General features: G+C 45.0%; 1 protein-coding gene across 1 annotated transcript in view; it reads left to right on the forward strand.

Moving 5' to 3' along the window:
- Window positions 1–13,306, forward strand: part of LRRC27 (leucine rich repeat containing 27) — a 63,807-nt gene that overhangs the window by 45,071 nt on the left and 5,430 nt on the right. Inside the window, exon 9 of the mRNA XM_038744042.1 lies at window positions 8,882–9,012. Within this exon, the coding sequence (XP_038599970.1) occupies window positions 8,882–9,012 (131 nt within the window). The remainder of the gene's footprint in view (window positions 1–8,881; window positions 9,013–13,306) is intronic.

Consider the following 13,306-nt stretch of genomic DNA (forward strand, 5'->3'; position numbering starts at 1 on the left):
GGGGGAGAGGAAGGAGGGGGCTCAGTCTGGGAAGGCCTCCTGGAGGAGGTGAGCTCTCAGTAGGGCCTTAAAGGGAGGAAGAGAGCTAGCTTGGCGGATGGGCAGAGGGAGGGCATTCCAGGCCAGGGGGATGACGTGGGCCGGGAGTTGACAGTGGGACAGGCAAGAACGAGGTACGGTGAGGAGATTAGCAGTGGAGGGTGTGGGCTGGGCTGTAGAAGGAGAGAAGGGAGGTGAGGTAGGAGGGGGCGAGGTGATGGAGAGCTTTGAAGCCGAGGGTGAGGAGTTTCTGCCTGATGCGCAGATTGATTGGTAGCCACTGGAGATTTTTGAGGAGGGGAGTAACATGCCCGGAACGTTTCTGGACAAAGACAATCCAGGCAGCGGCGTGAAGTATGGATTGAAGTGGGGAGAGACAGGAGGATGGGAGATCAGAGAGGAGGCTGATGCAGTAGTCCAGATGGGATAGGATGAGAGCTTGAACGAGCAGGGTTGCGGTTTGGATGGAGAGAAAAGGGCGGATCTTGGCAATGTTGCAGAGCTGAGACTGGCAGGTTTTGGTGACGGCTTGGATGTGAGGGGTGAATGAGAGAGCGGAGTCGAGGATGACACCAAGGTTGCGGGCTTGTGAGACGGGAAGGATGGTAGTGCCATCAACAGTGATGGGAAAGTCAGGGAGAGGGCAGGGTTTGGGAGGATACACACAAATCGGGTTAGACCTAATCTACATTCACAGTTTTGATTCCCATTTTCCAGATGAGGTACCTGAGGCATAGAGAAGTAAAGTGACTTACCCAAAGTCACACAGCAGACAAGTGGTGGAGCTGGGATTTAAAAAGCTGCATGGCCCATTGGAAAGAGCCCGGGCTTCGGAGTCAGAGGTCGTGGGTTCTATTCCTGCCTCCACCACTTGTCTGCCGTGTGACCTTGGGTAAGTCTTTAACTTCTTTGTGCCTCAGTTCTCTCATCTGGAAAATGGAAATAAAACTGTGAGCCCCACGTGGGACAACCTGATTACCTTGAATCTACCCCAGCGCTTAGAACAGTGCTTGGCACATAGGAAGCACTTAACAAATACCATCATCATCGTTAACTTGCTTCTACCCCAGTGCTTAGAACAGTGCTTGGTACAAACTAAGCACTTAACAAAAACCATAATCATTATTATTATTATTATTATTATTATTGTTATTATTATTACCCATGACCTTCTGATACCTAGGCCCGGGCTCTATCCACTACTCCATGCTGCTTCTCAAAGTACAAAGAAGTGACTCTCTTTGTTCTGAAAGTTCTTTAGAATCATGAGGCAAGGCAGACGTATCAACTCTTCATTTTGAGCAGGGGAACCTGAAGGGGTCGGGATTTTAGGCGAGGGAGATTGAAGATTGGGATGGGGTGGGCTTCAGAAAGTTAACAGACTGTAGACTCTAGTCTGTAAGCTCCTCTCTAGACCGTAAGTTCGTTGTGGGCAGGAAATGTCACTGTTTATTGTTGTATTGTACTTTCCCAAGCGTTTAGTTCAGTGCTCTGCACACATAAGCACTCAATAAATATGATTGATTGAATGAATGAATGAATAACAGGGCATAAAGAGAAGCAGCGTGGCTTAGTGGAAAGAGCCCGGGCTTGGGAGTCAGAGATCATGGGTTCAAATCCTGGCTCCCCAGCCAATTGTCAGCTATGTGACTTTGGGCAAGTCACTTCACTTCTCTGGGCCTCAGTTCCCTCATCTGTAAAATAGGGTTGAAGACTGTGAGCCCCCCATGGGACAACCTGATCACCTTGTAACCTCCCCGGTGTTTAGAACAGTGCTTTGCACATTTGCACATAGTAAGCATTTAATAAATTCCATTATTATTATTATTATTATAGTAAGTGCTTAATAAATGCCATTATCATTATTATTGTCACTTAAATTCTCTGTGCCTCTGTTACCTCATCTGTAAAATGGGGATTAAGACTGTGATCTCCATGTGGGACAACCTGATCACCTTGTCTTTACCCCAGTGCTTAGAATAGTGCTTGGCACATAGTAAGCGCTTAGCAAATACCTTTTTTTTTTAAGCTGCCATTTTGGGCGTTTTCGGACCCTAGTGGAAGCTCTCCCAGTTTGTCAGGGAGCTGGGATGAGTGAGTCTGGGGTCACACAGCTGGGGCCGGGGGGAGGTCATTGCTTCCATGAGCCCTAGAGAAGGGGCACCTACGAGATTAGTCTCCCAAAAACAAATCCAGCGCCAAGCGCGGCAACACACATGACCGCACCACAACCGACATCTGTGTCCAGGTCTCTGGGTCCTGACACACACACATAATAATAATAATGGTATTTGTTAAGTGCTTACTATGTGCCAGGCACTGTACTAAGCGCTGGAGTGGAGACAAGCAAATCAGGTTGGACACAGTCCCTGTCCCACAGGGCTCACAGTCGTAATCCCCATTTTAAAGATGAGGTAACTGAGGCACAGAGAAGTGAAGTGACTTGCTCAAGGTCACACAGCAGACAAGTGGTCAGGCTGGGATTAGAACCCATGACCTCCTGACTCCCAGGCTCGCGCTCTATCCACCATGCCAGGCTGCTTCTCTACATCTGAAGGTGAATTTCACCACCCTTCTGCATTGAACCTAAGGCCGATATCGATCAATCAATTGATAGATCAATAGATATAGATATAGTACTCTGGACTGTGAGCTTATTCTGACAGGGTGTGTCACTGTTTATTGTTGTATTACATTTTCCCAAGTGCTTAGTGCAGTGCTGTGTACACTATACGTGCTCAATAAATACAATTGAATGAATGAATACATATCTATACCTATGTATCTATATCTATCTTATCTATCTTAATTGCCTGCTAAGTGGCTTTGGGCAAGTCACAGCAGTGGCTCAGTGGAAAGAGCCCGGGCTTTGGAGTCAGAGGTCATGGGTTCAAATCCTGACTCCACCAATTGTCAGCTGTGTGACTTTGGGCAAGTCACTTAACTTCTCTGGGCCTCAGTTACCTCATCTGTAAAATGGAGATTAAGACTGTGAGCCCCATGTGGGACAGGGACTGTCTTGTTTTGTTGTCTGTCTTCCCCTTCTAGACTGTGAGCCTGTTGTTGGGTAGGGACCGTCTCTATATGTTGCCAACATGTACTTCCCAAGCGCTTAGTACAGTGCTCTGCACACAGTAAGTGCTCAGTAAATACGATTGAATGAATGAATTACCTTGTACCTACCCCAGCACTTAGTACAGTGCTTGTCACATAGTAAACATTTAACAAATACCACAATTATAATAATAATAATAATGATAAATACCATCATCATCATTATTATTAGTATAATTGTGGTATTTGATAAGCTCTTACTATGTGCCAAGCACAGTTCTAATCGCTGGGGTAGATACAAGGTAATCAGGTTGTCCCACGTGGAGCTCACAGTTTTATAATTACATAGATACATGGTATTTGCATAGATACAACTGTTCTGGAGCTATTCTTGGGCTGTCACAGTGTTGGAATTTCAGGTTAGTTATTCCACTAAGGTATTTTCAGCCAGAGAAGAAGCAAATTGAACATTCCAGAAGGCCTTCAGGAGTAGATATGTTTGCAATCAATCTGTGTTTATCAGTACCCTTTGAAACGTGGCCTTCTCTTGAGGTTTGAAGGTCATTCCTTTCACACAAGCTGACTGTGATTGATTTCAACCATCAGGTTATTATGTAAAGACCAAAACGTTGGCAGGCTCCCCAGTAAGGAATGGTTCCTTTCAGCTACCGAATCGTATTGCCACACTGTGCAATTGATGGAGGCTCATGTCTAATTTAATTAAAATTGAAAATGCGAAAGGAGGAACCCGTTTAAAATCCAAGGCCTCAGTATGACAGGAAGCAGCGTGGTGGAGTGAATTGAGCTGGGGTGCCAGCAGGTCTGCCACTTGTTTGCTGTGTGACCTTGAGCAAGTCACTTCACTTCTCATGGCCACAGTTACTTCATCTGTAAAATGGGGATTGAGACCGTGAGCCCCACGTGGGACAGGGAATGTGTCCAACCCAATTTGCTTGTGTCCACCCCAGTGCTTAATACTGTGCCTGGCACATAGTACGTGCTTAACAAATACTGCAATTATTATTATTATTATTTTATTATTATTATTTTCATTAGTGTCTTCCTGAAGATTTTTCTTTGTTGAGGAAAATGCATGGAGGCGATATCTTTGCCTCTTCATTTCATTCATTCATTCAATCGTATTTATCGAGCGCTAACTGTGTGCAAAGCACTGTGTTAAGCGCTTGGGAAGTACAAGTCGGCAACGTGTAGAGATGGTCCGCGCCCAACAACGGGCTCACAGTCTAGAAGGGGGAGACAGACAACAAAACAAAACATGTAGACAGGTGTCAAAACCGTCAGAACAAATAGAATTATAGCTATATGCACATCATTAATAAAATAGAGTAGTAATAATAATAATTGTGGTATTTGCTGAGCACTTACTATGTGCAAAGCACTGTTCTAAGCACTGGGGAGGATACAAGGTAATCAGGTTGTCCTATATGCGGCTCACAGTCTTAATCCCTGTTTTGCAGATGAGGTAACTGAGTCCTAGAGAAGTGAAGTGACTTGCCCAAAGGCACACAGCTAACAAGTGGCAGAGCCAGGATTTGAACCCATGACCTCCCACTCCCAAGCCCGGACTCTTTCCACTGAGCCACGCTGCTTCTCTAGTAGTTAGTGTCATTTCCTCTTCAGATAAGACACTGTACCTGTACAAGACTTTACCCTTCCAGGGACTAGAAAGAGAAGTCCGATCTAGAAATGGGCAATTTATTGTTAAAAATTCAAAGCATTAAGTGCTTTGATAGATTTTTTTCTTTGTTTTTTGTTTTTTCTGATATTTGTTAAGCACTTACAAAATGCCAAGCACTCTATGACGTGCAAGGATAGATACAAGCTAATCAATCGGGTTGGACGCAGTCTCTGTCCCACATGGGGCGCACAGTCTTCATCCCCTGTTTACAGATGAGGTAACCGAGGCCCAGAGAAGTGAAGTGACTCGGCCAAGGTCACACAGCAGACAAGTGTCAGAGCCGGGATTAGAATCCCTGACCTTCTGACTCTCAGGTCTCTGCTCTCTCCACCAGGCCATGCTGCTTCTCCAGATGTTGTAATATAATGGTTTATCTTTCAAGGAGGAGGATATATATGTTTTTGAAAATTCATCTTGAGGACGAGCAAACAACTGAAATAGTCAAAAAAAATAAGCTCCTGTTTTAAAGTATAAAATGTTTCCTTTGTTGTCATAAACAACATGATGCTATTGATGCCTGTCTACTTGTTTTGTTTTGTTGTCTGTCTCCCCCTTCTAGACTGTGAGCCCGTTGTTGGGTAGGGATTGTCTCTATCTCTATTCTCTGTCTGTATCTCTACCTCTATTAGAGAAGCAGCGTGGCTCAGTGAAAAGAGCACAGGCTTTAGAGTCAGAGGGCATGGGTTCAAATCCCAGATCCACCAATTGTCAGCTGTGTGACTTTGGACAAGTCACTCCACTTCTCTGTGCCTCAGTTACCTCATCTGTAAAATGGAGATGAAGACTGTGAGCCCCATGTGGGACAACCTGATCACCTTGTAACCTCCCCAGTGCTTAGAACAGTGCTTTGCACATAGTAAGTGCTTAATAAATGCCATTATTATTATTATCTGTTGCCAAATTGTACTTTCCAAGCGCTTAGTACAGTGCTCCACACACAGTAAGCGCTCAATAAATACGATTGAATGAGTGAATGAACTGAATGAATGAGTAAACGTTCTACAAGAGGAAGATTTGCATGTTTTTGAAAATTCATTATGAGGATGAGCAAACAACTGAAATAGTCAAAAAAACACAAGCTCTTGTTTTAAAGTGTAAAATGTTTCCATTGTTGTCATAAATTTTCTATATGACATTTACTTGTGTAATTGTCCCATTTTGGAAGGATTAAAACAGGGTTGGGGCAATTGTGTGAGTCATAGAAGAATTAAGCCTACCAATAAGGGGAAGCAGCATGGCTGGGAAATAATGTGGCCTAGTAGAAAGAACTCGGGTCTGAGAGTCAGAGGACCTGGGTTCTCATCCCGGCACCACCACTCGTCTGCTCTGTGAGGGAGCTTATTCGGTCGTCAACGTGGGATAGGATAATTGCTCGAATCAGCATAGTAGCAGTTTGGATGGAGAGGAAAAGTAAGATTTGAGTGATGTTGTGAAGGTAGAACCGACAGGATTTGGTGACAGATTAAATATGTGGGTTGAATGAGAGAAATTAATCAAAATAATCCAAGGTTACATTCCTGTGAGGCAAGAATGCCTCTGCTCAATTAGCAGAGAAGCAGTAAGGCCTAATGGAAAGAGCTTGGGCCTGGGTTCTAATCCTGCCTCTGCCATTTGTCTACTGAGGGACTTGGGCAAGTCAATTCTCGGTGCCTCGGTTTCCTCAACTGTAAAATAGGTATTCAGTACCTCTAGATTGTAACTCGTCACGGTCAGGGAATATATCTGCTAATTCTGTTATACTCTCCCAAATGCTTTGCACATCATAAGAGCTCAAGAAATACAACTGATTGAATGTCTATTCTCCCTCCTACTTAGATTGTTAAGCCCCGTGTGAGACAGGAGCTGTGTATCTAATCTGGTTAGTTTGTGTCTACCCCAGTGTTAAAAACAATGCTTGGCATTTATTAAGCACATGACAAATATCACAATCATCACCATGAATATTATCATTTTTATGGTATTTGCTAAGAATAATAATAATGGTGTACGAGTGAATGAATGAATGGTATTTGTTAACTGCCTACTATGTGCCAATCAATCAATCAATCAATCAATCGTATTTATTGAGCGCTTACTATGTGCAGAGCACTGTACTAAGCGCTTGGGAAGTACAAATTGGCATCACATAGAGACAGTCCCTACCCAACAGTGGGCTCACAGTCTAAAAGGGGGAGACAGAGAACAGAACCAAACATACCAACAAAATAAAATAAGTAGGATAGAAATGTACAAGTAAAATAAATAAATAAATAAATAAATAAATAGAGTAATAAATATGTACAACCATATATACATATATACAGGTGCTGTGGGGAAGGGAAGGAGGTAAGACGGGGTAAGTAAGTACAGTGCCAGGCACTGTACTAAGCATTGGGGTGGATACAAGCAAATCAGGTTGGACACAGTCCCTTGTCCCTTGTCCCTTCTCTAAGCACTTACTCTGTGCCAAACTAATCAAGTTGGACACAATCCATGTCCCACATGAGGATCACAGTCTCAATCCCCATTTTACAGATGAGTGAACTGATGCCCAGAGAAGTGAAGGGACTTGCCCAAGGTCACATAGCAGACACTTAGTGGAGCTGGAATTAGAACCCTGGTCATCATCATCATCAATCGTATTTATTGAGCGCTTACTATGTGCAGAGCACTGTACTAAGCGCTTGGGAAGTACAAATTGGCAGCATATAGAGACAGTCCCCACCCAACAGTGGGCTCACAGTCTAAAAGGGGGAGACAGAGAACAAAACCAAACATACTAACAAAATAAAATTAATAGAATAGATATGTACAAATAAATTAAATGAATAAATAAATAGAGTAAAAAAAATATGTACAAACATATATACATATATACAGGTGCTGTGGGGAAGGGAGGGAGGTAAGATTGGGGGATGGAGAGGGGGACGAGGGGGAGAGGAAGGAAGGGGCTCAGTCTGGGAAGGCCTCCTGGAGGAGGTGAGCTCTCAGTAGGGCCTTGAAGGGAGGAAGAGAGCTAGCTTGGCGGATGGGCAGAGGGAGGGCATTCCAGGCCCGGGGGATGACGTGGGCCGGGGGTCGATGGCGGGACAGGCAAGAGCGAGGTACGGTGAGGAGATCAGCGGTGGAGGAGCGGAGGGTGCGGGCTGGGCTGGAGAAGGAGAGAAGGGAGGTGAGGTAGGAGGGGGCGAGGTGATGGACAGCCTTGAAGCCCAGGGTGAGGAGTTTCTGCCTGATGGCGCAGATTGATTGGTACCCACTGGAGATTTTTGAGGAGGGGAGTGATATGCCCAGAGCGTTTCTGGACAAAGATAATCCGGGCAGCAGCATGAAGTACGGATTGAAGTGGAGAGAGACACGAGGATGGGAGATCAGAGAGAAGGCTGATGCAGTAGTCCAGATGGGACGGTCCTACTGATCCCCAGGCCCATGCTCTATTCCTTAGGCTGCACTGCTTCTTATGACCAAGTGCATGCTACTGTGACCTTGGGCAAGGCACTTAACTTCTCTGTGCCTCAGTTACGTCATCTGTAAAATCTGGATTAAGACTGCAAGCCCTACGTGGGATTACCTGATTACCTTGTATCCACTCCAGTGCTTAGAACAGTGCTTGGCACAAAGTAAGCGCTTAACAAATACCATCATTATTATTATTATGTAGTATGTTCATTATAACACATTGGCACAATGTAAGTGCTTAACAAATACCATCATTATTATTATTATTTTTATGTAGTGTGTTCATTGTAATCATACATTGCTAATAAAAGCCATTAAAGGAGGGAATAGCTGGAGGACACTTGTCTTTCCAACGCGATTATTATGTATCTGCCCCTGCGCTTAGAAGAATGCCTGGCACAAAGTAAGTGCTTAACAAATGCTATTGATGCCTGTCTATGTTATTGATGCCTGTCTACTTGTTTTGTTTTGTTGTCCAACTCCCATTTCTAGACTGTGAGCCCGTTGTTGGATAGGGATTGCCTCTGTCTGTTGCCAAATTGCACTTTCCAAGCACTTAGTACAGTTCTCTGTATATAGTAAGTACTCAATAAATATGATTGAATGAATGAACAAATACCATAAGTATTATTATTATTATTATTTCCCCAGGCAGCTTCCAGAGCTCCCTATGCCACTGATGTCGGGAGCAGTGAGGAGAAAGCGATCCATCTATCTGGAAAGAAGCATCTACTGCGAGGAATAGTGTTGGGAAAATCAGCCCAGGAAACAGAAGAGGCCAGGTAATTCACTGCTGCTTTACCCTGTCCATCTACTGCAGGGGACACCACCGGGTCCACCCTGCCGCCTGGCACTGCGGCTCAAAAATCTCCAGTGGTTGCCCATCCACTTCACTGTCAAACCAAACTCCTCACCATTGGCTTTAACGTTCTCCATCACCTTGTCCCCTCCTACCTCAACTCTCTTCTGTCCATCTACCACCCAGCCCACACACTTCGCTTCTCTAGTTCTAGCTGCCTCACCGGGCCTCCATCTCACCTGTCTCACCGCTGACCCCTGGCCCACGTCCTGCCTCTGGCCTGGAACACCCTCCCACCTCAAATCCAACAGACAATGACTCTCCCTGCCTTCAAAGCCTCACTGAAGGCCCATCTCCTCCAAGAGGCCTTCCCCGACCAAGCCCTACTTTCCCTCATCTCCCCCTCCCTGCTGCGTCACCCTGACTTGCTCCCTTTGCTCTTCCCCCTTCTCCCCGCCCCACAGCACTTATGTCCATGTTTGTCATTTATTTAAATTGATGTCTACTCATCTGTATTAATGTCTGTCTCCCCCCTCTATTCATTCATTCATTCAATCATATTTATTGAGTGCTTACTGTGTGCAGAGTAAGCTAGACTGTGAGCCCGTTGTGGGCAGGGATTGTCACTCTTTATTGCTGTATTGTACTATTCCAAGCTCTTAGTACAGTGCTCTGTACACAGTAAGCGCTTAATAAATATGATTGAATGAATGAATGCTGCTGTACTCTAGCCACCTGCATGGCGTACCACCGGTGTCCACCCAATGACCTGGCACTGCTTTACCTTAACCACCTCCTGCCTCCATCATAATAATAATAATGATGATGGTATTTGTTAAGCACTTACTATGTGCCAAGCACTGTTCTAAGCACTGGCGGGGGTGGGGGGAGGGGAGATAGAAGGTAATCAGGCTGTCCCATGTGGGGCTCACAGTCTTAATCCCCACTTTACAGATGAGGTAACTGAGGCACAGAGAAGTTAAGTGACTTGCCCAAAGTCACACAGCTGACAAGTGGCAGAGCCAGGATTAGAACCCATGACCTCTGACTCTCAAGCCCGTGCTCATTCCACTGAGCCACAATGCTTCTCTAATCCTTCATCATTCATCCTCCCTCCCAACCCCTCACCATGTGTGTATCTGTCCTTTATTTATCTTATCCATCTGTCCTTTATTTATTTACTTATTTATTTATGTGTATTAATATCTGCCTCCCCCTCTAGAGTGTGAGCTCATTATGGGCAGGGAATGTGTCTGCTTGTTGTTGCATCATACCCTCCCAAGCGCTTAGTACAGTGCTCTGCACACAGTAAGCGCTCAAGAAATACGATTGAATGAATAGATGGATTAATCTACCCACTGTAATAATAATTGTAATAATAATGGTATTTGTTAAGCACTTCCTATGTGCCAAGCACTGTTCTAAGCACTGGGGGGGATACAGGGTAATCAGGTTGTCCCACGTGGGGCTCACAGTCTTCATCCCCATTTTCCAGATGAGGTCACTGAGGCCCAGAGAAGTGAAGTGACCTGCCCAAAATCACGCAGCTGACAAGTGGCAGAGCCGGGATTAGAACCCATGACCTCTGACTCCCAAGCTCGGGCTCCTTCCACTGAGCCATGCTGCTTGTATCTACCCCAGTACTTATACGGTTCCTGGCACAAAGTAAGCGCTTAACAAATTATTATTGTCAAGTGCCGTCGAGTAGTTTCCAATTCATGGTGACTCTATGTATCTATTTTCTCCAGAACATCCTGTCTTCTGCCATAATCCATTACCTTTTAAACTGTTCTTCCATTATCCATCTAGCTGCTGGTCTGCCTCTTCCACATTTTCCCTGGATTTTTCCTCGCATTAATGTCTTCTCCAGAGAATCTGTCCTCCTGATTATGTGTCCAAAAAATGCTAATCTAAGTCGAGTCATTTGGCCTTCCAAAGACTGCTTTGGCTGAATTTGATCCCAAATCCATTTGTTTGTTTTTTGGGCAGTCTATGGTATTTGCAAAAATCTTCTCCAATATCACATTTCAAAAGAATTGATGCTCTTTCTATCCTGTTTTTTCGCTGTCCAGCTTTCGGATCCCATACATTGTCACTGGAAACACCATAGAGTTGACAGTTTGTATTTTTGTGGCAATTGTTACATCAGCACATTTCATGACTTTTTTCCAGGCTCTTCATAGCAAGTCTTCCTAACTTTAATCTTCAGCGTATTTCTTGACTACTAGTTCCTTTATTATTGATTGTAGATCCCAGGAGAAAAAAATTGTGAACTAGTTCATTCGTCTTTCCATCAGCTACAAATGTGTTGAAACTTCCAGTTGTCATGATCTTGGTTTTCTTGACATTCAAATGTAGGCCCATCTTTTTGCTCTGTTTCTTAACTTTTAATAATAAGCCCTTCCAATCTTCTTCACTTTCTGCTCGTAGGGTAGTATCATCAGCATGTGAGCCCATTGTTGGGTAGGGACCGTCTCTATAAGTTGCCGACTTGTACTTCCCAAGTGCTTAGTACGGTTCTCTGTACACAATCAGCACTCAATAAATACGATTGAATGAATAAAGAAGGGTCGATTATATTCATTCATTTATTCATTCAGTCGTATTTATTGAGCGCCTGCTGTGTGCAGAGCACCGTACTAAGCACTTATTCCTTCCTCCCATCTTTACTGCCATTTGTCTTCATCCAGTCCGGCTTCTCTCATTATGTATTCAGTATAAAGGATGAACACAAATACCTTAATTATTATTATTATTATTATTATTGTGAATGAATAGCCGCCTGCAGTGTTCACCACCCGTGTCTGCCCAATGACCTGGCCGCCCTTAAGTGGGTGAGGAAAGGGTGAGGGGCCCTGATTACCCCCACTGCCCTCCCCACTCCTCACCCATGCTTAGCCCCTGGACCAGGAAGGAGGCCCAGGGCTAGGTCATAGCTCTTTGGGTTGACCCTGTGGGGGATTGGGCTAGCTGGGGAAGTGGGGAGGTGGCAACCGTGGCCCTCTGAGAAGCAGCATGGTGCAATACTACTACTACTACTACTACTACTACTACTACTACTACTACTACTACTACCACCACCACTAATAATAATAATAATAGTATTTATTAAGCCCTCACTATGCACCAAGCACTGTTCTGAGCGCTGGGGTAGAACAAGGTAGTCAGGTTTTCCCACCTGGGGCTCACAGTCTTAATCCCCATTTTACATATGAGGCAACTGAGGCACAGAGAAGTGAAGTGGTCACACAGCAGACAAGTGGCAGAGCCGGGATTAGAAGCCATGACCTCTGACTCCTAAACCTGAGCTCTTTCCTGCTTTATTCTCATATACCTTGTTTCCTCCCCACTGCTTGGAACAGTGCTTGGCACATAGTAAGCGCTTAACAAATATCAACATTATTATTAGTAGTAGTAGGTGTAGTGGGTAGGAACATGGCAAGGATGAAGGGGAGCTTCCCCATGATGGAGTTGGGCTTCCTTGAAAGATAAACCTTTATATAACAACATCTAGAGAATCAGCGTGGCCTAGTGGAGAGAGCACAGACCTGAGAGTCAGAAGGACCAGGGTTCTAATCCTGGCTCAGCCACGTGTCTGCTGTTTGGCCTTGGGCAAATCACTTCACTTCTCTGGGCCTCAGTGACTTCATCTGGAAAATGGGGATTGAGACTGTGAGCTCCAGGTGTGACAGGGACTGTGTCCAACTGGATTTGCTTGTAACCACCCCAGCGTTTAGTCCAGTGCCTGGTACATATTAAGCACTTAACAAATACCACAAGTATTATTATTATTCTCTCCCAGCCTCTCCCTGTGCTTAGCCGCTGGACTTGAAAGGAGGCCTTGTGGGAGATTGGGCTAGCTGAAGCCATGGCTAGGGGCCTAGCCCTTTTTCTGTGAGAGAGCAGACCTGCCCTCACCTCCCACATTAGAAGTGGCATGGCCCAGTGGATACAGTAATGATGATGATGATGATAATGGCATTTATTAAGTGCTTACTATGTGCAAAGCACTGTTCTAAGCGCTGGGGAAATTACAAGGTGATTGGGTTGTCCCACATGGGGCTTACAGTCTTAATCCCCATTTTGCTGATGAGGTTACTGGGGCACAAAGAAGGAAGTGACTTACTCAAGGTCACAGAGCAGACAAATGGTGGAGCCAGGATTGGAACCCAGGTCCTTCGGACTCCCAGGCCCGGGCTCTATCCACTAGGCCACGTTGCTTCTCGTGGCCTAGGACTTAACAGATACCACAGTTAAATGGATGTTGTTGTTGCCCT

This window comes from Tachyglossus aculeatus, chromosome 3, assembly GCF_015852505.1.
Source record: "Tachyglossus aculeatus isolate mTacAcu1 chromosome 3, mTacAcu1.pri, whole genome shotgun sequence".
Classification (NCBI taxonomy): domain Eukaryota; kingdom Metazoa; phylum Chordata; class Mammalia; order Monotremata; family Tachyglossidae; genus Tachyglossus; species Tachyglossus aculeatus.